The sequence below is a fragment of the Rhamphochromis sp. 'chilingali' genome, assembly GCF_963969265.1.
Source record: "Rhamphochromis sp. 'chilingali' genome assembly, chromosome: 15".
NCBI lineage: Eukaryota > Metazoa > Chordata > Actinopteri > Cichliformes > Cichlidae > Rhamphochromis > Rhamphochromis sp. 'chilingali'.
The window spans coordinates 31317795-31339999 of record NC_137942.1 but is presented as its reverse complement, the minus strand read 5'-3'; the positions used below and the strand labels follow the sequence as shown (position 1 = coordinate 31339999).

Here is a 22205-nt window from a genome sequence, read left to right as displayed (position 1 = left end):
CATTCTGATAGTATAGCACTCACAGATAGTACACAAAACTTTAATATTACTGACATTGAAGAAAACCAACGGCATTCAAAAATTCATCTCCCACTGGTCCTTAGCTATACCAAGTTCCCCTGCTTTAACCATGATGACTGTGACTCAGGACTTCTAATTGGAAGTTCAGTGGTTTAAATCCTGGTTCCTCCAGTTTGTACCACAGTCTCCTTTAGCAAGATTTTGAACCCCATATTTACCAAATATATCCACAACTACCAATCTATTTAACTTAACTCATTCACTGCCAGGGTTTTTGAGCATTTTTACTCATTTTTGAAGAGCCACAGAAAACTGTGTGTTATGATCATATAAACGCTGAACCTACCAAAATGAAGAACAGACTCTCTTCTTCCAACCAAAAAAAAAAGCTTGTTTCTACCATTTTCCATTCTTTAGTAATCAGCTGTAGAAGAGAGGTGGGTTCCACCAAAAATGCCTGTTTTGACCACAAAAAGGGAGAAAACGAGCTTTTTGTGAAAAATACATTTCAAGCAGTCTGATGTTCACTGACAAGCTGCCCGAGGTTGTATTCTAGCCCCTCCCATTGGAAACGTAATTGACGTCTATAGACGTCAATGGCAGTGAATGAGTTAAATAGTGAGACCACAATGTGGTAAAGTGTCCATATCATGCATAAAACTAGCCTTGATTCAGCTCTCCAGACCTGATAAAGGATATTTCAGAAAATAGTAACAAGTAGTGGCTACTATCAGTCCATCTCAATATCTCTACCCCTTGTATCATTACACACACACACACACACACACACACACACACACACACACACACACACGTTATGCCTTGTTATTTTGTCTTTCAGCCTAAATACAAAGTTCGCCTTTTGTTCATCAATATCACACAGCACATGACAGACCCTGGCATCACCACACCAAACATAGTAAGATTAGCAGTGCATTTTATGAAAAAACTGCAGCACTTGTTTCTCAGTTTTCACACTTTACAAAGCTTGTTTGTTAGTTAATCACAGGGTGACTGTGGGTAAGTGTCATTTTTGTTCTGAGCACCATCTTTGTGCCACTGTTTCTCCAAACTCAGGTCGCTCACAGAGGATCTAAAACACAGACTGATGAACTCAACAGTGAAGTTTGTTAGAGAAAAAAAGGTTTTCTTTACACTTATGTCATAAAGAATGTCCACTGAAGTTTCTTCTGCACTGTAGATAAGTTCATTCAGATTTTGATATTGCTACACTGTAGCTGATAGCTGTCTAAAGGCCTGAAATGTTTACACTGATAGGGCATGTGTACACATTCACTAAACAGGGATGTTTTAACCAATATTTAATTAAATTTATTGCATTTGATCTTTTAAAGCATTTTCCTTAATTATGACTGCTGATAGAGGTTATTATTTGAGATATTATTTACAGTTAGAGGTGGTGGTATGGACAGTGATTCGGGAAAAATGGCAATTGCTCTGTGTAGTTAGGAGTGTGATTCCCACTGCGCTGTCAGCAGCAGGGTCCGGGGGAGGAGCTGAAGTGGTGACGATTAGCAGGCTGCTTTTCCCAGGCAGACGTGGCAGTCTCTACCGCAGAAAAATAAACGCAGATAAGCAAGGTGAGAAACTAGGTGATCTACTGCTGTAAAGGACTTTTAACAGATTCAGTTACACTGCATGTTGTTTATGTATGAATGAGTGATAGTGAGCTTTGCACGTCTTTAACACCGGTTAACACAATGAAACTTCACGGGAGCAGCAACAGCTGGAACAGCTGCAGAGGACGGTGGGAGGAAAAGGAGGGGCCACCACCGAAGACAGAGGACGGTGATAACCCGAAACGAAGGTTCGCAGAACGTCCTCCACACTGTGGTCTTTATCAAAAGCAAAAGTTTCCTTTCTCTACTTGAGCACTTTTCTGACACTTTGCTACTTTTTATTCCTCCAATTTCACACAAAGATCTCGACTTTCTACTCCTTACATTTTCCAAACCGGTTCATTATTGTCATTATTAATTATTTCACTCCTTTCTTGACTACAGGATTTTTTTCTTCTTTTTATACATTTAACAGGAACATCACGTTGATGAACATCAATGTACCAAACATAAAGTGTAAAAATGCTAGATTATAGCAAAACTGCTAATTAACATCTGTAGTCCCAGGGCAGGTTATAGAAAACTTACAAATACACAACAAAAACAAAAATAAATGACACGTGTCACCCGTAAAAAACGGTCACACATCTCCTTTATAACACTGAGTTCCCTACAGTGACAGCAGTTTGTCCAAATGCCTATAAAACACCTTACAGTGCCCTCTAGGGATGGCCTCAGTCCCAACTCTGCAATCTGTCTTGATTAATAAATTAATTTAAAGGATGTGGGGGCAAGTCCATGTAGAACATTATATGTCAGACAGGCGTACATATTGTCATCACCTCGAGCACAGTAGATTGTTCAAATTGATGGCATGGGTGTATCTCCTAAAAATCTTGGATGAGTTTCTGTATGACCCTGTGTTTTTGTTGGTGTATCACACACACTGCTGCGAAAAGCAATTTTCCTCCTTCATGATTTCTCTTCTTTTGCTTTTTTTGGTGCATATTTGTGTCACTTTAATGCTTCAGATCATCGATTTTAGGCCCATATTTTAAAGATTTTATAGTTTAAAGTGTGGCTTCCAATTTAGTCCTCAGAAACATTCATGAAATGAGTTAAGATTTAAAACTGTCGAAACAGAGACAATTCTCTGGTTGCATTTCTTTCCACTGCCACTATAAAAGGATTGACTTTCTCATTCAGATCATCTTCCCAAATGTTAAACTGTGAGTCCTTGCTAATACTTTTTAGGCTAATGTAGGAGTGCTTAAAATTATGAGCGCTTAACCTCAAGAATGTATCATCTGTGTCAATATTACTTTTTAATCACCAGATGGAGACAGTGTGTGTGTTTCTGTGGATGATGGTAGGGTTGGTGCAAATTTGCTTATAATGAATCAATATGTATCCGAGAGTCACTAGATTACTCGAGCAGTTTTATTTTTATTTTAAAAAACTGATTTTTTAATGATGTGGTGAGCTCCAGTCTTTAGAGCTGCTCGTGTCAAAGCCCCGTGGATGAATTTTAAAAAAAAATTCAAAACGAAAGAGGAAGTGTTTTGGGAGGATAAACCAAATGTGAAGTGTTTTTTGTACACTGTAGTTTTTTGTTGACTTTACTGTCTTCTGGTTCCCATAAATGACACGATCAGCCTCTTTTTTTCAGTCATGGGGTGCAGACAGCAGAGAGTGCTTCAGTTTTTGACCTTCGGTAAGACATACTTTTGTAATGCTTTTGTAGAGAGACAGTTTGGGTCTTTGAGGTTTACCTTTCAGTGCAAATATTGATCACTTTAGATAAATGACTACAGATGTATGTGCTTAGTTTACACAATAAGCGATGTCATTTTGTTCCTTCCAAGTTTCTTGCCTCTTGGCCTTCACTTCATCTGCTGCAGGTCAGTCTGTTCTTGTGTGTGAAATTTTTTAATTCTTTTCAAATTTAGGAAAGTATTAAATATAGTTTATATTATGTGCTGATAGGACAGATCAGACTAGCTGGGTCTGGATCCACTCAGTGCTCTGGAAGAGTTGAAATCTATCACAGTGGCTCCTGGGGAACAGTCTGTGATGATCGCTGGGACTTAAATGACACTAAGGTGGTCTGCAGACAGCTGGGCTGTGGGGCAGCATTGGAGGTCACTTCATCTGCTCGCTTTGGTCAAGGAAGTGGACAAATCTGGCTTGATGATGTGGCCTGTTCAGGAAGTGAGAGTTCTCTAACTGAGTGTGGACACAATGGATTTGGGACACATGACTGTGGACATGGTGAGGATGCTGGTATTGTTTGCTCAGGTGAGAAATACTTTAGGTAATTTATGTTGAATAAATGTAACTGTGTATTTTAACAGCTAGTCACGAAACTGATTGTCATCCTTTGTAACTTGATTTGTACTTAAAGAGTCAATGTGATTATTGCCATGACTAAAAAAACCAAAAAATAATAAGTGAAGGTGCTCTGTCTTTTCTTGGTAATATTTTGTCTGTGTTCTGTCGCTAGCACCTCAGATTAGGTTCGCTGGGTCTACTTCATGTTCAGGAAGAGTAGAATTCTACTACAACAGTTCGTGGGGAACGGTCTGTGATGATGTCTGGAACTTAAATAATGCTAAGGTGGTCTGTAGACAGCTGGGCTGTGGGGCAGCATTGGAGGCCATTTCATCTGCTCACTTCGGTCAAGGAAGTGGACAAATCTGGCTTGATGATGTGGCCTGTTCAGGAAGTGAGAGTTCTCTAACTGAGTGTGGACACAATGGATTTGGGAAACACAACTGTAACCATGGTGAGGATGCTGGTGTCGTCTGTTCAGGTGAGAAGTGTTTGTTATACTCTTATCAAAACATAGATAAAAATGTGCTAAATTAATAAATAATACATTTTGAACTCTTTATTTATGAAGCACACTCATTAAGCGTTCTGAGTGGTGGAAGAAAGTAGATCATCAATCATTGTTTAAAATAACCAGCTGTTCCTCTTTTGGCAGCAATAACTTCAACTTCATGCCAGCCCCTTTCTAAGTTCTGATCTCTGTGTCAGATATTTGTGTTTTCATGAGTGTGTGATAAGACAAGTAAAAAAAAAATCGGTGCTTGTGTCAAAATGGCTGAAGATATCTTTATCAATGTCAGTTTCCTTTCTTTGATATTATTTTATTTTATTTTATTTTATTTATTTTTTAGAAAGAGGGGCAATACATATTAATGAACATTTTAACAAATGTAAATATGCCAGATTATAGCCTTGGGCTAATTTCCATCTGCAGACCCTCTGGCAGGTTGGTGTTAAACACAAGTTAGTAAAAACATACAGAGACACTATTTACAGGTCATGTGACAAGGACAAAAACAGTGATCACATTATACTAGAACAAACAATGACAAGGAGAGTGGACAAAGAGGACAGTATAGATAACAATAACGGAAACACATCAATTATATTGCACAAACCCCAGTATTGTACATGCCCTGACCATCGTGATATTGCGTTCACCCATTGCACTAACAGTTGTTTCCCTTTTTGTAATACACTAACTCTTTTTCCCGTCCAATATAAAACATGATTATTAAACATGATTACATGTTTGTGTGTCCCTCAGCCGCCCTTTTAAGTGACTCTTAAAGATGGGTAGACTTGTACTTTCCCTCACTGACAGTGGAAGACTATTCCAGAAGCTCACTCCCTGATATGACAGAGCATTCTGTGAAAAGGTGGTCCGCCTGAGTGCCAGTTCACAATCACCTCTAACAGTGGCTCGAGTCAGTCGAGACCCGGCAACACTGCTAGACTTTTGTTTAATAAAATCACTCATTGGTGGAGGTGCCAGACCATGTATAACTTTGTATATTAGACAGGCAGATTTAAATAATTTGAAATTAGTAAAATATAAAAACTTGTATTTTTCTAAAATTTGACAGTGGTGATATGAAAAAGGTTTTTTTATCTAATATTTTCAATGCTCTTTTGTAGCATACTTCAATTGGCCCAATAGCAGCAAAGCTACTTGGACCAACTTGTAATACAATATTCAATATGAGCCAGTATCATAGAATGCAGGAATGTAATCGCTGCTGTGTCTGTTAATGATGTGCGGATATGTCTAAAGTTCTGTATATTAAGATTTACAGTTTTCACTACTTTTTTAATGTGTTTTTTAAAGGATAATTTAGAGTCTAGTAGCACTCCCAAATACTTACAGCATCCATGCCCAAATATGGTACCACATGATCTTATCAATACTTGATATTTATAGTTGCAGTATGGTGCTGTTTTTTCTCAGTAATCTTCATGCAGCAACTTCCCTCTTGGTTTCCTGCTATGGACCGCATGCCTGTTCAGTTATTTGTATTTAAAAAACACATTAACAGCGGTGCTTATCAACAGAACTAATTCGCTTGAATTAGCTCTAACTTGAACAAAGAGGTTAAAGTGATTTTTGGAGGTGGAAAACCTAAGAGAAGATGCACCATAAGGAAAGAAATCACTGAGAAACAAGAGCACGTGGAGACCACAACTCCTCCGAAGGGCAAGAACTATACGAAAACCTGTTTTAGTGTTTTAAGAGGAGGGAGGAGGCCCCGGGGCAGACCCAGGACACGCTGGAGAGATTATATCTCTCGTCTGGCCTGGGAACGCCTTGGTATTCCCCCGGATAAGCTGGAGGAGGTGGCTGGGGAGAGGGAGGTCTGGGCCTCTTTGCTTAGGCTGCTGCCCCCGCAACCTGGCCCCGGACAAAGCGGATGAGGATGGATGGATGGATGGTGTTTTAAGATGTTCCTATGAGAACATGCTAATAACATCCTGTTTGTATTACAATATGATGACATTAGCCTGTTTCTATTAGAAGATCAAGGACATCAGCAATATATACTGATTATTAGTGCTGATGTCAGCATGACAACATCATGTTATTCAATTTGTTTTGGATTATGATATTTTTATAGCACAAAGACTTTTTTAATACAAAAATGATGATAAATGCGTTTTCTTGCCATTAAGTTATTAGACCTCGGGTGTCAAACAAGTGAAACAATAATTTCATTTGTCAGGTATTAATGGCCCGTGGGAGGCGAATCTTCAGCCCTGCTAAGAATTCATGCAAGCAACTTTATTAAATGAGCACACCATTTGGCCACATGCAAAGAGACTAGAAAACTTGACGTCATTTATAGTTCTTAACTTGTTTCATCTGCTACTCACCACAAACAAGCATAAATTTTGGACTTTTAACTATATTTTCATAGGTTTTACAGCTTTTCCTACTGATAAAAATCTTCCTTATGGCCACAAAGTAATTAAGCAATAAACAATTAATCCATTGAACCCCAATGCCCCCAGTATCAAATGTGAAAGGGAGAACATCTGGCTTAACAGGATGTACAGCCAGATCTGTTAAATATATAAACGTGTAGCATCCACAGAAACATCAGAATCTCAGCTAAAAGTTTTCAAAACCATTTCAACAACCAGCAAACAGCAAATGATTAACGAGCAGGTAAACAGATTTTGCTTTGTGAAAATAGGAAAAGTTCTTCTAAAGACTCTTCAAAGAGTCATGCTGACAGATTTTCTTTTTTTGTCACAATTTTTTAAAACTGTTTAATATGTAACTTCTTTACACAGTGACAGAAAGCAGAGTTTGGTCCGGCCCACTTAACTCATTCACTGCCATTGACGTCTATAGACGTCAATTGAAAAACTTACGTTGACTGCCATTGACGTCTATAGACGTCAATTACGTTTTACAATGGGAGGGGCTAGAATACAACCTCGGGCAGCTTGTCAGTGAACATCAGACTGCTTGAAATGTATTTTTCACAAAAAGCTCGTTTTCTCCCTTTTTGTGGTCAAAACAGGCATTTTTGGTGGAACCCACCTCTCTTCTACAGCTGATTACTAAAGAATGGAAAATGGTAGAAACAAGCTTTTTTTTTGGTTGGAAGAAGAGAGTCTGTTCTTCATTTTGGTAGGTTCAGCGTTTATATGATCATAACACACAGTTTTCTGTGGCTCTTCAAAAATGAGTAAAAATGCTCAAAAACCCTGGCAGTGAATGAGTTAATAGCAAAGTGGTCTGTACGTGTCCCGCGAAGTAAAATGAGTTTGACACCCTGCATTGAACACTTAGGAATCTGTGGTGTCTTAAGTCTGTACAGTGTTTAGCTGACACTGGGTGAAATCAAACACTTCATGTTTTTCATGTGTTTCTTGTTGCCTGGCTGCACACACAGAAAGTCATGATGCCAGACATATCCAGGAACTAACAAGGTTCTGAAATCAAATGTTACTCAAACCAGCTATTCCAACCCTACAGTACTTACCTAAATGTAAGTTAAATTATGTAAGACTTATATATCCGCAGGATTTATCATCTCATTCCCGTGATCAACACTTCATAGGCTGAAAACAAAAAGAAAAAAAAAAACAAACAAAAAAAAGGAACCCAGACAGATAAGCATGATCAGTCAAGCTCATTCACACAGAAATGAAGGGGGTGGGTGGGAGCAAGATGTTTTTTTTTATGGCATGCCGTAAATGCCTTATAGGTAAGTTACATGTGTGGAATCTCTTTTGTTTTCTTAATAAAAAAACTGTCTTTGATTTTGCTGGTCTCCCTGGTGACCATGAAATCCTGCTGCTACTCGTACAGTACTGTTTCAGTCCATGCAAACTAACATCTCTAAGAAATCTATAGTAGTAATTAGAGATGGACCGATCCGATATTACGTATCGGCATCGGTCCGATACAATGAGAAATGGTTTAGAGAGGAACTTGGTGTTTGCTATTGTTATGGTTCAAAATATTGGGGATGGAGACAGGAGAAACACCACAATAACAACACTGGTCCGGCCGGGTCAAGTCAAACGATGATTTTAATGGTCACACCCGTGGGAGATGGAAACTGTATGCAGACAGCCTCAGATCTCATTACAAAAAACACATCTCCATAGTTTTGTAAAAATCAGGGTATTAGAATGCCCCTTCATGCGTAATGACAGATCAAAATAGGTTCCAGACATTAGTCACAGTTAATCGTACATTTTGTACATCTTTAATGGCTATAAACAGACATAGAACTTCTCTTTTCTATAACACCTTCCAAACAAGGCAACAAACTTCAAGCCCTCAGGGTCTCTGAGGCTAATTATTGACTCTGGTCATCTGTTACCAAGTAGAGTAAAATATAGTGAGACTCCAAATGAGTTAAGGCCTCAGGCCGGACACATTCCTAGATTATATGTATTATATGTACTGTAAGCATGTTGTTTAATTAACTACCACTTTAAACTTAGCAAAAAAACATAATTGAATAAAAGACCACAAAGGATAATATGATATCAGTGGTATGTAAGCGCGTGCGGCCCTCTATGCTCGAAGCCTTTCCCCTCCATAGATCAGTCAGACATTCACGCTGACTGTAGCTTTTAACCCTTAATTAACTTGAGCACAACTCTATAATAAGCAACAAACTGCAATATGTATAAGTTGATCATGGTCACATCTGCAATGAAAGATCATATTATTCTGGCACCTGTAAGTAGAAAATCAAACTAGAGTTATAACAATCACTGTAATACAAAGGCTAATGTAAGATCAAAAACTTCAGTATATATTTAATGCAAAGCTGGTTATATGATTCTAATGAACTAATAGTGCCATATTAAAATAATGAAACTAGAAGAGGAAAAAGCATCCCCTTTTTATTCTACACTATCTTGCCAAAATGCACTTAGGCATGCAGATTGGAGACTCGAGCAGCCAAGAATCAAACTACCAACCTTCCAGTTAGGAGATGGCCTACTCTACCTCTTGAGCTACAGCTACCCCTGGTATTTATTAGAAAAGATAGTTAGCAATGACAAAGGAAGGGAGAGTGGGGCATGTTCTGTACAGAACGATTACTGCTAACAGACATGAAATTAAGTTAGATGAAGGATGGGGGGATGGGGAAGAGCTGGGGTGGTAGTGAGTTGGTAGTGGGTTGTAAAATTAAAAAGTTACAAAGATTTGCTATTTAAATGCATGAACTTATATTTATCTAAACTAACATTATGCTAAACTGTGTTTTTCAGTGAGCCTTCCAAAGCCCAGGATCTCTCTGAATAGAGATAAGGTTGCCTGGGGTGAAGATGTCATCATTACTTGTTTCATCTTATCCGAGTTCTCTGGTGGAACTTTCATCCTCAAGAAGACCTCAGGCACTTTCAGCCAGACTGCATCCTCAAGTTCCACATCTGCTACCTTCAGTATCCACAAAGTGGACTTAGATCATAACGGCTCGTACCAGTGTCAGTATAAGAAAACCATTTCAGAGCAAAACTTTTCATCCCCCCTCAGTGATGCTGTCAGACTCTCTGTTAATGGTAAGAAAACAAAACAATTTCCTGAGCTCGACAGCTCCAAGAATCAAAAGCTAAAAGTGTCATTAAGCCAGCAACATATCAATCAGTATTATGCTGTTTTTTTGTTTGTTCATTTGTTTTGTTTGTTTTTTCAGTGAGTTTCCCAAAACCCCATGTCACCATAAATCCTGTTGGTGAGGTCACTTGGGGTCGGAACATTGCAATCACTTGTTCAATCTCCACTCAGGTTTTGGGTGGATCGTTCATTCTGAAGAAAACATCAGATTCATTTAACAGGACCCAAACTTCTAGTACAAACTCTGCAACATTCAATATCCTTAAAGTGAACTTTGATAACGAGGGATCGTACCAGTGTCAGTATCAGAAAATGGGCTCAGGTCTTGAATTTAACTCCCCACCAAGTGACTCTGGCAGGCTCTCTGTGACAGGTAATAAAGCAAATACATGTAAGAAGCATTTTTTCAAACAAAATGAGAAATTATCATTTTTAATACAGATAATAAGTTGTTTCAGTCATAGCTTAAACTTGTTTTAATAGCTATTTACAAAAAAAAGCACAAACAAAAGCAAAAAAAAGCATTATGAACAGAATCCCACTTTCATTGTGGATTTTTCAGTATCCAGGGAAAATGATCTCAAAGCCAACAGTACTGAGGAGTAAACACACACTACTTGAAACAAACTATTACATACCATGGAGGATTGAGCAGCTAAAGAGCTAAATGCTACGTTGAGGGCTAAAAGATTCAGTAAAAAGACTAGATGTTACAATCCCTGATAATGCATTGCTCTAAATGGAGAAAATCTTAAGGGATGGCTGTTATGAGGAAAGGCAGCCCAGAAACTTTACCAACAGCATTCTTCATTGTGTGCCTCAGCTTTCGGTCTTTTACCCAAGCTAATCTGCCATTTTTCTTGGCAGATAAGCATGGACTTTCATTTACCATGTAGCAAGAAACTTCTAATGTTGCTCAATAACTGCTGAATGTGTGAAAAATAAAATAACACCAAATACTAATAAGTTAGTAAGTGATGAAATGTGTTGAGTTTGATTCAGCTTCCCTTAAGTGCCCCACAAAAATCCTTCCTTCTGCTTTTGATTCTAGAGTTTAAACAAGTCCAGAATTAAAAGGTAGAGAGAATAATATGTTTTAATCCCAGTTTGCTTTCACACAGTGAGACTGCAGAGGCCCAGCATCTCCTTGACGTCTCCTAATGCAGGACTTGTCTGGGGTCCTGAAGGTGCACAAATCACCAGGGGTTACAGCTTCATCCTCACCTGTTCCATTAACTCCACATTTTCCAGTGGACATTTTATTCTGAGCTTCTCTGGCTCCAACCTCACAGAGCCAGCAGTCAACAACTCAGCCTCCTTTAGTTTCCCTGTAGCTGAGTATGAACATCAGGGCAACTACAGCTGTGTGTACGAGGTCACAGTGTCCACACGGACATTCAGATCTGCTGCAACAGCACCGATCAGTGTCATCATTAAATGTAAGTGCAGTGTTGAATTTATGTTTTATTAACAAAACCATATCATAACCACCTAAATTTTCTCAGGATTAATGTCTCTGTATTTTCCCTTTGTATGTTTGCAATTAAGACTAGAAAGAGAAGAAGCAGTAGAAATAGGGGCAAAGGCTGAAATAAAAATAGAACTTAACAGAAACAGGAACTTAAACCTTGATGTTGCCAAAAAAAGAAAAAAAAACTGCTGCCAAACAGCAGTTATGTTCATATATAGATATACACTTCTGGTAAAAAAACAAGAAGAAAAAGTTATGTCTCATTGCACTCTGAAATGAAAACATAGTGCACATAAGCAACTGAAGTGTACCAAAATGTATTCTAAAGTTTTGACTCATCAAAGTAGATAACAGTTTTTCTACAATAGAAATCAAATATTCTTCAGAAAGTCCTTCCCAATCTGTTGCAGAAGGTCCCATAAATGTTGCACTTGTAGGTTGCTTTGCTTTCACTCTTCTGTCCAGCTCGATGGGGTATAAGTCTGTGTCTGAACAAGCCATCCTCTTGTTCTTTTTCCTGAGGTAGTTCTGGCATAGTTTGGACTTGTGTTTGGGGTCATTATCTTGCTGTAGGATGAACCCCTGACCAACTAGGCACAAACCAGAGAGTATTGCATGGCACTGCAGAATGCTGTGGCACCATCCCTGGATCCAGTAAAACAGCCCCAGACCATCACTCTTCCTCCTCCATGTTTGACAGATGATGCCACACACTGCGGAACCATCCTTTCGCCTACTTGATGGCAAACAAAGATCCTACATGATGAACTGAAGATTTAAAATTTTGATTCATTAGTCCACAATACCTTCTTCCAGTCTTCAGTAGTCCAATGGCGGTGTTTCATGGCCCAGGCAAGCCTCTTTGTCTTAATCTGACGTCTTAGCAATGGCTTTCTTGCTGCAACTCGTCCTGTCAAACCTTCAGCTTAAAGTATTCTCTTTACCACTTAAACTGAGACTTGCTTTCTATACCACTATTAAGCTGTGCTTGAAGCTGTTGTCCTGTGAGCCGCCTATCACACAAGCTGTTAACTCTCAGAAACTTGTTCTCTGATTCAGTGGTGGCTTTGGGTCTGTCAGACCTCTTCTTGTCTGAGTTATCAGTTCACCATTTACCTTTGTACCATTTCAAGCTATTCATTGGACTTGAATGACATGAATTGCAATAAATAACTAGAAACATTTGGGTGTTCTAAAACTTTTGACGGGTAGTTTATAATAATGATAAATGGACTGTTTCTTATATACCACTTTTCTGCTTTTCTGCTCTGAGCACTCAAAGCCCTTTATACAACTTGCCTCACCCAGACTGGAGCAGCCAGTGATCGAACCATCAACCTTCTGATTAGTAGATTACCTCAATTTTTTCAACAAAAGTCGTATACATTTCAAAGATTTGCGTATGTTCAGCTTTCTTTTTCTTTTTTTTTTTACAGGTTTTGTAACAAAACCATCTAAGCATTTTCCCCCCATATATAAAGCTCTTCTCAACCACTCTTCCTAAGCGAAAAGCTTAGCTCACATAGATATGTTGTGAAAAATGGGAGCAATGTCAAAATGGCTCTGTTTGCCAGAATGAGGAACTCCTTGGCAGCAGTCAACCAAAAACTATCCAAAGATAGATCAGCAAAGCTTAGCTTCACACCACAGTCTTGTGTCAATTCAGTTAGTTCCTCCTGCTCCTGCTAAGTCATATCCTTTCCAAAAACTGCTGCTGAGCTATATGGGTCTCTTACCCAGTCAAGGCATTCAGTGGAAACAGAGGGGAAATAAATTAACAACTTCTTCTCGAGCGTTTTCAAATGTTTACCTACTATTTCACACAGTGTGGCAGTTTCAGTATCTCCTTGCCATTTCTGAGCGAGTGGGAACATGCCAAGGTTGGCATTTTTTAGATAGAATAGAATAATCCTTTAATTGTCCCACAAGGGGAAATTTGGTTGTAACAGCAGCCAAAAAGACACATATACAAACAAACAGTACACAGGACACGGAACAGAAACATACACAATTTTCTTACATATTTACATTAAGGACAATGGTTACTATAAACAGAGTACTGTACAGTTATTAAATTAAATAAAAATAATTACAGGTAAGAGGCAAACCACATTGTAGTGTGAATCGGTTAATTAAAGATGTTGTTGCCAGAGGTGGACCTTTGAACAAAATACATTTATTATATCTGTGCTTGTGAGCAGGTTTTCATCTCGGCTTTGCATTTGTGTGTTAAGTTTATTAAAATGCTGAAGTATATCTGCCATGTAAGCCAGCCTTGCACACCCCTCATCACTTGTAAGCAGCTTTGCATCATTGTACCTCTCATCACTCAAAAACATGTTTAGCTCTTCCTGCAGCTCAAACACACAGGCCAGTACTTTGCTGCGTGCCAACCATCGGACCTCCGTGTGGAGCAATAAAGCTTTATGCTCCACTCCCATTTCCTCGCACAGAGATGCAAGTATGTGGCTTTTCAGAGGTCTTGTCTTGATGAAGGTTACCATGCGCACGACATCATCCAATACAGGAGCTTGGTCTGCTGGTAAAGTCTTGGCAACGAGCGCCTTGCGGTGCAGAAAACAGTGCGTAATAATAACAACATCTGGGTTTATCGCTTTCACTCTGCTAATGAAACCTTTGGTGCGTCCGACCATGCTGCTGCTCCATCAGTGCAGATACTCGTGCAGGTTTCCCACCCTCTTTGTTCAAGCTATTCGGATGTAACCCAAAAAATTTCCTGTCCCGTTTTTTTTCTGGCAGTGCCTTGCAAAATAGAAAGTTTTCTCTGATGGAGTCTCCTTCCACAAGACGCACATTGGCCAATAGTTGGGAATGTCAGCTAATGTCCGTAGACTCATTAAGATTGGAAAGAAAAGCATCTGGACTTCTTTAAGTTGCTTGAAGACGTTTCACCTCTCATTCGAGAAGCTTCTTCAGTTCTAAGGTCAAATGGTGGAGACTCCCAGATTTAATTCCTCAGTGAGTGTCCCCCAACGGGGTCATGAACCCCCTGTTGATCCTCTACCTAATCACACAAGTCAAGGTGTGAAAACGGGTGTGGGTCACAATCAGTCAAGGTTTTGGATGAACCTGCTCTGAAACCTGGCCCCAACCTATCATGTGATTTCCTGAGGTCAGATGGCCCAGGATGTGAGTGGGCATTAAGGCGTCTTGGAAGGGATCTCAGATGGCAGAAAGTTGGTGTCGTAAACCACCGCCTGTGTTCAGCTAAAAACACATCCTTTTTAAAATTGCATTTTGTTAACTTTTGACTGTACTTTGTCTTTTTAATCTGTTCCTATACCTTGTAAAGCACTTTGTGATCTTTTATCTAGAAATGTGCTATATAAATAAAATTTTACTTACTTACTTACTTCAAAGATGGTCATTCACAATACACATAGATGGCTTCTTTCACTCCTCTTTCATACTATCTGTCTTCTGTGTCCAAAATGTGAACATTGGTGTCCTAAAAGAGTGACCTTTGTCCTTTAGATGCAGATGGACTGCTGAGTCTTGTCCCGTCAAGGTGGCTCTTCTATGTTGTGCCATGCGTTTATTAAGTGGCTATTTGGTCTCTCCAATGTAGAGGTCTGGGCATTCGTCACTACCCTTTACAGCATATACTATGTTGCTAAGTTTGTGTTTAGGAGTTCTGTCTTTGGGATGAACCAGTTTTTGTCTGAGCGTGTGGCTGGGTCTGAAGTACACTGGGATGTCATGCTTGGAGAAAACTCCTGTGTTTTTCTGATAAACTGGCAACATAGGGGATGACAATGTTTTTGCATTTGTCTTTCTGATCCTCAAGAGTTGGTGTCTGATCTTCTTTTCTGTGCCTCGTTGTTGACTTTATGAAAGTCCAGTTAGGATAACCACATGTTTTAAGAGCCTCATTTACATGTGCGTGTTCCCTCTTTTTTCCTTCAGGCTTAGAGGGAACATGTTCTGCCCGGTGGTGTAGGGTCCTAATTATTTCAAGTCTGTGTTCCAGAGGGTGATGGGAGTCAAAGAGGAGGTACTGGTCCGTGTGTGTGGGCTTCTGGTAAACTTCAACATTGAGGTTGCCGTTCTCTTTAATGTGCACAGCACAGTCCAGGAATGGCAAACAGTTATCCATTGTGTCTTCCCTGGTGAAATTTATGTTTTTAGCCACAGCGTTGATGTGCGCAGTGAAGGATTCTACTTCTTGGGTCTCGATTTTGACCCAGGTGTCGTCCACATATCTGTACCAGCAGCTAGATACCCTCCCGTTAAAACAGCCAAGAGCCTTTCTTTCCACCATATAAAGGTTGGCTACAATAGGTGACACCGGGGAGCCCATGGCACATCCATGTTTTTGTCTGTAAAAACTGTTGTTGTATTTACAATATGTGGTGGTAAGGCAGAGGTCTAATAGTGTGCAAATCTGGTTGGGGGTAAAGCTGTTTCTGTCTTCCAAGAAGCTGTCTTCTTGTAGTTGTTTTCTGACAGTCTCCACTGTGTCCAGAGGCAGTACCTCCTTTTTGACTCCACCATACCATCCTCTGGAATGTTTGTGTAATGTATGTATGGTCGGAAGGGCTCCAATTTCACTGCAGGCAACTGCAAGTGACAAATAAAGGCTTCATTCATTCATTCATTCACTGCCACCCACTGACATGAAAGAATAATTACTCTACCAGTCACTGCGTTGAAAGGACAGATGCCCAACAATGATTTTATTATTTGCAGTAATTATTAAATTGTATTTTTTGGACCAATTAATTGAAATTAAATAATTTCCCACGGCACACCTGATGATCTCTCACGGCACAACTCTGTGCCACGGCACAGTGGTTGGGAAACACTGCTCTAGATTAGCAACTTAACTAAGACGTAATTCATTGTACCGGGGAAGTTTTTGATCAAACTGATCGAATGCTGTCCTTCTAGTGTCTTTGATGCTGCTGTTGTCCTCGGTAGCTGTTGGAATCCTGCTGCTGCTCCTGCTGCTGCTGTTAGTGGTTCTCATCAGGAGAAGACAACGACGAGCCAAGGAGCCTCTAGCTTTCATCCACAGTCAAAGTGTGTGCTCACAAATTTTAGGCAATTATTCATCAGATAGTTTGACTACATATTGACATTGTTTTCCCTTACTTGTGTTTCAGTTGTTGACCAAGTCGGGAATGCTTACCAGTGGGGAGACAGTGAGGGTGATGAAGACGATACGCAGGACTATGTGAATGTTGATCTAATGGACACTAATGTAAAAATGAAAGGGGGAGCTGCAGGAGTGGATGACGAGGGAAGCAATGACTATGAGCAGCCAGTGTGTAATGATGATCATGATTACAAGAAAGCAGGCCCCAATTGCATGAAGGCCTATGTGAGTGTAAGTGATCACAGAGAAGATGAAGATGATGTAACTAGTGATGAAGAAGACAACTATGAGAATGTATCCCCACCCTCGCTGTATGTATCACCACCACCACCACCAGGTGTAGATAATGATGATGAAGAAGAAACTAGTGATGAAGAGGACAATTATGAGAATGTATCCCCACCCTCGCTTGGTGTACATAATGATGAAGAAGAAGAAAGTAGTGATGATGAAGAGGACAACTATGAGAATGTATCTTGACTATCAGCAGTTCATCATCATTGATAATAACTTGACCTAAAATACAACTGCAACCAAAAAATCTTTTGGCCAATATGTTTAATTAGTTAGCTTGGTTTCCCGTAATTGTAACATACTACATAATATAAAAATATATAGATGCCTTTTATATAGATATAAAAGGTAGACTTGCCTTCTGGGTCTGAAAGGTGATGCCATTGTGGAAGCCACTTAGACATGAATTTTTTTTCTAATGGCCAACAGGAGGAGACTGCTTTTGTTGCAAAGGTGCGATCTTGTATGGAGGTCTCTGGCTTCCTTGCTGTATGAGCTCATGACCTTAAAACCGTTCTGATGTGTTGATGGCCTCAATTGGTAGTTTCAAGTTTAAAATACTGAACACACATGACTTTGTAAATCATCATGTACATTAGAGTCAAAAGAAGGGTAAAGCAGGGTAATCTTTATCATGAGATTCACAAGTTGCTTGCTTCTGATTGGGCTCAGTTTCTCAGTCAGATCTGCAACGTGTTCATGATGCCCAGTTTTAAAACACCCAGACCAAAATGGCAAAATTGCTCAGCTTGAGGCTTCGCAGTAGGTGATGTCAGCCATGGGTGGGTTTATGCATACTTTATAAACATTCTAAGATGATCCCTTAAAACTGTCTTCTAATGTTAAAATTTTAGAATTTCAACAATTTGAATATTTTCTATGTAGTGTAAGAATTTATTAGCTGCCCTTAATATTAAATTCACTTGTTCTAGCTTTTTAGCCATGACTGTGAAGATCTCAACATCAAAAACCAGTTTTAGCCTCTTTTTTTTCTATTCTTTGTATAACCTCAGTTAAGCTTATTGGCCTGAAATTTGCAGAAACCCTTGATTTACAAACAAAGCTTAATAGACCAAAAAACTCTATATCTTAATCCAGCTGTTGCTTGCTGTACTCATCCTATAATTTTATGTTATATTTTTTGATTTCCAACATGATGTATTTGCACAAGTAATACGAATATGTAGGGGAGACCGGGGATAGTTGTAACGTGGGTCAGTTGTAACACTTCCAATTTCTCCAATCAGGGCTACGTTTCAAATGATGTGACTCATCCTGTGCATGCCCAATTCAGTTCTGCTATCACATGTGAAAAATCAGCACATTTTGTCAAACACAGACAATTTAACATGAAAAAAAGTAATTTGTATGCCAAAAAGTAAGTTTTTCTACTTTATTTCAATTTGTAATAGCATTATCTGCTTTGCAGTTAAACTCATCAAATTTAAATTATGTTATTTGTATGTCTATGGGGATATATTCTGTGTAAGTCTTTAGTGCTAATGTTTTAGCCGTTGGCTGTAATGTTAGCTAGTTCATGGCTATAGGAGTCTGGGTCAGTTGTAACAGCAACAGTCTGGGTTAGTTGTAACAATAATGCAGATGTTACAACTTACCACACTATTACTTTAACTTATATTAAACAAGTTGGGGCAACGACATCAGCAGAGAGAGGTTCACTGGTCACTTTTGTATATGCGGTTAATGCCATTGGCAACACAATTCCTCCACTGTTTGTGTTCCCACACATACATTATGCAGACCACTGTGTCAGAGATGGACCAGTAGGAAGTACTGGTAGTGGAAATAAATCAGGATGGGTGCAAGAAACAGATTTCCTCATCTTTCTGAAGCACTCTGCAAACCACACCAAGGTAAGCCATGATAAAAACTAATGGAATTGCGATGCTGGTGAACAACTACATTTTTTCAGCTTCATTGTTATGTTCAAAATTGGTGCAAGAGTTGTAGGTTATAATGCCCACTGAGCCAATGAGGCCAAACTCAAGGAAGACCAATCAAAATTAATGAAATATTCAGTTGCAGAAAATTCCATAATTTGTCTTTTTTGGGGGGTTGGAATATGTTCAAAAGCTAGATTTCTGCATTCTGTCACACACACACACACACACACACACACATAGCTACATAAATGGCTCTAAGTGCATTCATGTGTTGAATAAACAAAGATTACATGTTAATGTTTCGTTAGTACCCTTATTTCATTGTGTTACATTTCACCCCAGGATATGTTACAACTAACCCAGACTATGGGGTTAATTGTAACATTTCACTCTTTGTGTTTGAGGCCATACCATGCAATGGGTAATTGTGCTGCAGAGAAAATAGCTGCACTATTTAATAGCAGAGACATGTAAATACTTTGCATTACATTTTGAATCCACTACCTTAAACGAGCTCCAATTTACAGACAGAAATGTCAAAAATGTTACAACTATCCCCGGTCTCCCCTACTTCAGGTGTCCGTGTACATATTTAGTATAGTCCTGGTGACAAGGTGTCAAATTTGATCCTGGAGAGGTAAATACAGTATATTTGTATGAACAGATAATGCATATTTTTATATTCAAACTCATGTAAGTTTTTTTTTTTTACTTAATGTAAAGCAGTCACACAAACTTTATCTTTGTTGATCTTATCAAAACACATATTTAGCACCTTGTATCAACAATGTAGATGACAAGATGATTTCACCCTCATTTATGTCCTTACAGTTGACCTCTGGTATTCGCAGAGGTTAGGGACCACAGCCACCCTCAAATACAAGTTCTCTATTTGTTATGAGTGCTCAGTTATGAGCAGCTGCTGAGGTCTGTTCTCGATTGTTAGTTAATTTCTGATGAAGGAAAAAATAAGATACCATGTACACGGTTAGCATAAAGACTGCCAGTGTGAGGTAACGGTTAACCTGTGATTACAGAGAACAATAACTAACATGATTGAACATTTTTTGTTTAAACTAATAACAGCACATGGTCATTATAGCTGTCTCACATAAAGAAGGTCCTGGGTTTGAATCTTGGTGGTGTTGTCATGTTCTTGTTGTGTTTGCATTGATTCTCTTCAGGTATTCCAGCTTCCCCGTACAGTTCAAAAACATACATGGGCTTTGGTAAATGGGTGATTCTGAATTGGCAGAAGGTATGAGTGTGTCTGGTTGTCTGGATCTCTATAACAGACTGATGATCTGTCTGGGGTTTACCCCACTATTTGCCCTATGACACCTGGCATGACTGTACTTATCTGAAGGTTGGTGGTTTGATACCTGGCTGCTTCAGTCTGCATGCCAAATATCTTTGGGCAAGATGCTAACCACAAGTGGCTCCCTGATACATCTACTGGAGTATGAATGTGTGGGAATATTAAATAGAAAGCCCTCAAGCATAGAAAAAAGCACTGGGGTGAATAGCTGAGTTAGGCATGTTGTATAAAGTGCTTTGAATTACTCATGGAAAGTAGAAAAGCACTATATGTCAGTCCTAGGGTGGAACATTTTCTGCAGGTGGAAGCGTATTAAATAATAATTTTGAACTTCACTGTAAAATCATGACCTTGATGTGACTTGATGATACAGCTGATGATACAGCAACACGGTTGAAAATAGTTAATGAATGCACACATCACACATTCACACATCCAGTTTAAAGTGCTGCTAGAATAAGTGAGAAAGAAGCAAGTCAGTCTGCAGTGTTTGAAGCACCAGAATGACTCTGAGAAAAGACTTACGGACCTTTTGTCACATTGAGGAGACAGAACAGAAGGACAGAAATTGCCATTCACTAGTTTGACCAGCCAGAATGGGTCTGGTCTTAAGAAGAACTTGGATGGACTGAGAGTCATCAAGATGCCCTAAACCAGTTGACAAACTATCTAACACAGGCACCCATTCTAGATTACCATGATTTTTCAGAGCCCTTTATACCCCACCTCACAGCAGTGCCTGGAAGCTGTTTTATCAGAAACAAGCAGCCAAGATGAAGGTGTTACGCCCCTAGTCTAGGCGTATAGAGACGCACATAAGGTTGGAGGAGAGAGAGGCAAGTACCTGCCCTGGTTCCCAAGCCAAACATTCGAAACCAGTTATGAGTAAAAAAAGGTGATTTTATTTAATGTCAGGAAGCAACCCAGGCTAAAATAATAAACAAAACCACCTAAGTCACACCAGAGGAAACTACCTAAACCCTAAGATAGAAACAAAACAAACAAATGACAATACTATCCCTCACTTCCTAGCCCACAAAACAGGAGAAAACTGTTCAAAAGAAAAAGGCGGCTCACCCCTTCCGCTTCAGCCTATGCATACATAAGCACAGAGTTTACACCAGTGGCAGCTCTGACAGAGCACGCTTACACAGATACCAAGAAATGCAAAAAGTTGGAAACCAGGGCTGGGTCTGCGTCTGCTTTTAAAACTGCTCGCTCGTTTCTCTCTCTCCCGGGAGCTGTCAGAGCGGCTTTTTGAACGCAGTCACCTGTTCCACGGTCCAATCAGCAGCTCACTACTCTTCATTAGGGGAAGGACCTGCAGAGGGTCTTAAGCACAGCACAGACACAGAAACAAAGCAGCTCATACAGACTTCTTATGGCCACAGTCGTAACAGAAGGTCATTGCATATAATGCAAGGACATTAGTATCCCTTGAGAAAAATTATCATATGCATTCTGGAAAGCTCCTTTCTTCCTCCGTAACCACAGGGAATCTGAGTTAGTCATGAGAGTTACCCCGTCATCGGTTGCTTCACAAAACCAACAACTACTTACCAAAAGCTCGTGTCGTAATTTTACTTTTTACTTTCCAAATATAACATTGCTGGGAGATTTTAATAGCCACATGGACAGAGCATCAAATTAATTAAAAAATTTTTTATATTTCCTATCTGGAGAATTTTGGCTTAGACTAATAAATACATGTTCCCACACACTCCAAAGGACATACTTTAGACCTTATCTGTTGTACTGGAGTCCGAGCGATGAACTATGCTGTATCAGACATATCTTTTTCAGATCATAATTTAGTTTCATTCGGTGTTGGTTTCCAACTGTACAAAGGTAATCTAACATGCTTTCTTAATTTTAGAAACATTACAGGCATTGATTTATCAGTTCTTTCCCCTTGCATTGATAATTTAATGGCCATAGATGCTTCAGCTTCCACAAATGACTTGGTATCTCACTATAACAATGGATTTGTCAAACTCTTAGATACCTTGGCTCCTCAGAAAACTCAAACTTTTCCTTCCCCCATTCTGTCCCTTGATATTCATTTGAATTTTGCCAGCT

The 22205-nt window shown here is 39.3% G+C and overlaps 1 protein-coding gene across 1 annotated transcript; it reads left to right on the top strand.

Annotated features, from left to right (window-relative positions):
• The first annotated feature begins 1570 nt into the window (after positions 1-1570).
• Positions 1571-19369, top strand: LOC308411956 (uncharacterized protein). Its single transcript, XM_080906024.1, has 11 exons — positions 1571-1622; positions 1763-1849; positions 3271-3315; positions 3467-3502; positions 3588-3899; positions 4105-4413; positions 9675-9965; positions 10100-10393; positions 11142-11459; positions 16403-16534; positions 16618-19369. The coding sequence occupies exons 3-11, from the start codon at positions 3273-3275 to the stop codon at positions 17088-17090; spliced, it is 2208 nt and encodes a 735-aa protein (XP_080762150.1). The 5' UTR covers positions 1571-1622; positions 1763-1849; positions 3271-3272; the 3' UTR covers positions 17091-19369.
• The last annotated feature ends 2836 nt before the right edge of the window (positions 19370-22205 follow it).

Coding starts and splice junctions, on each gene's coding strand:
- LOC308411956 (XM_080906024.1), top strand. CDS start 3,273: ATGGGGTGCAGACAGCAGAGAGTGCTTCAGTTTTTGACCTTCG. Junction 3,316..3,466: donor GCTTCAGTTTTTGACCTTCG/GTAAGACATACT, acceptor GTTCCTTCCAAG/TTTCTTGCCTCTTGGCCTTC. Junction 11,460..16,402: donor GATCAGTGTCATCATTAAAT/GTAAGTGCAGTG, acceptor CTGTCCTTCTAG/TGTCTTTGATGCTGCTGTTG.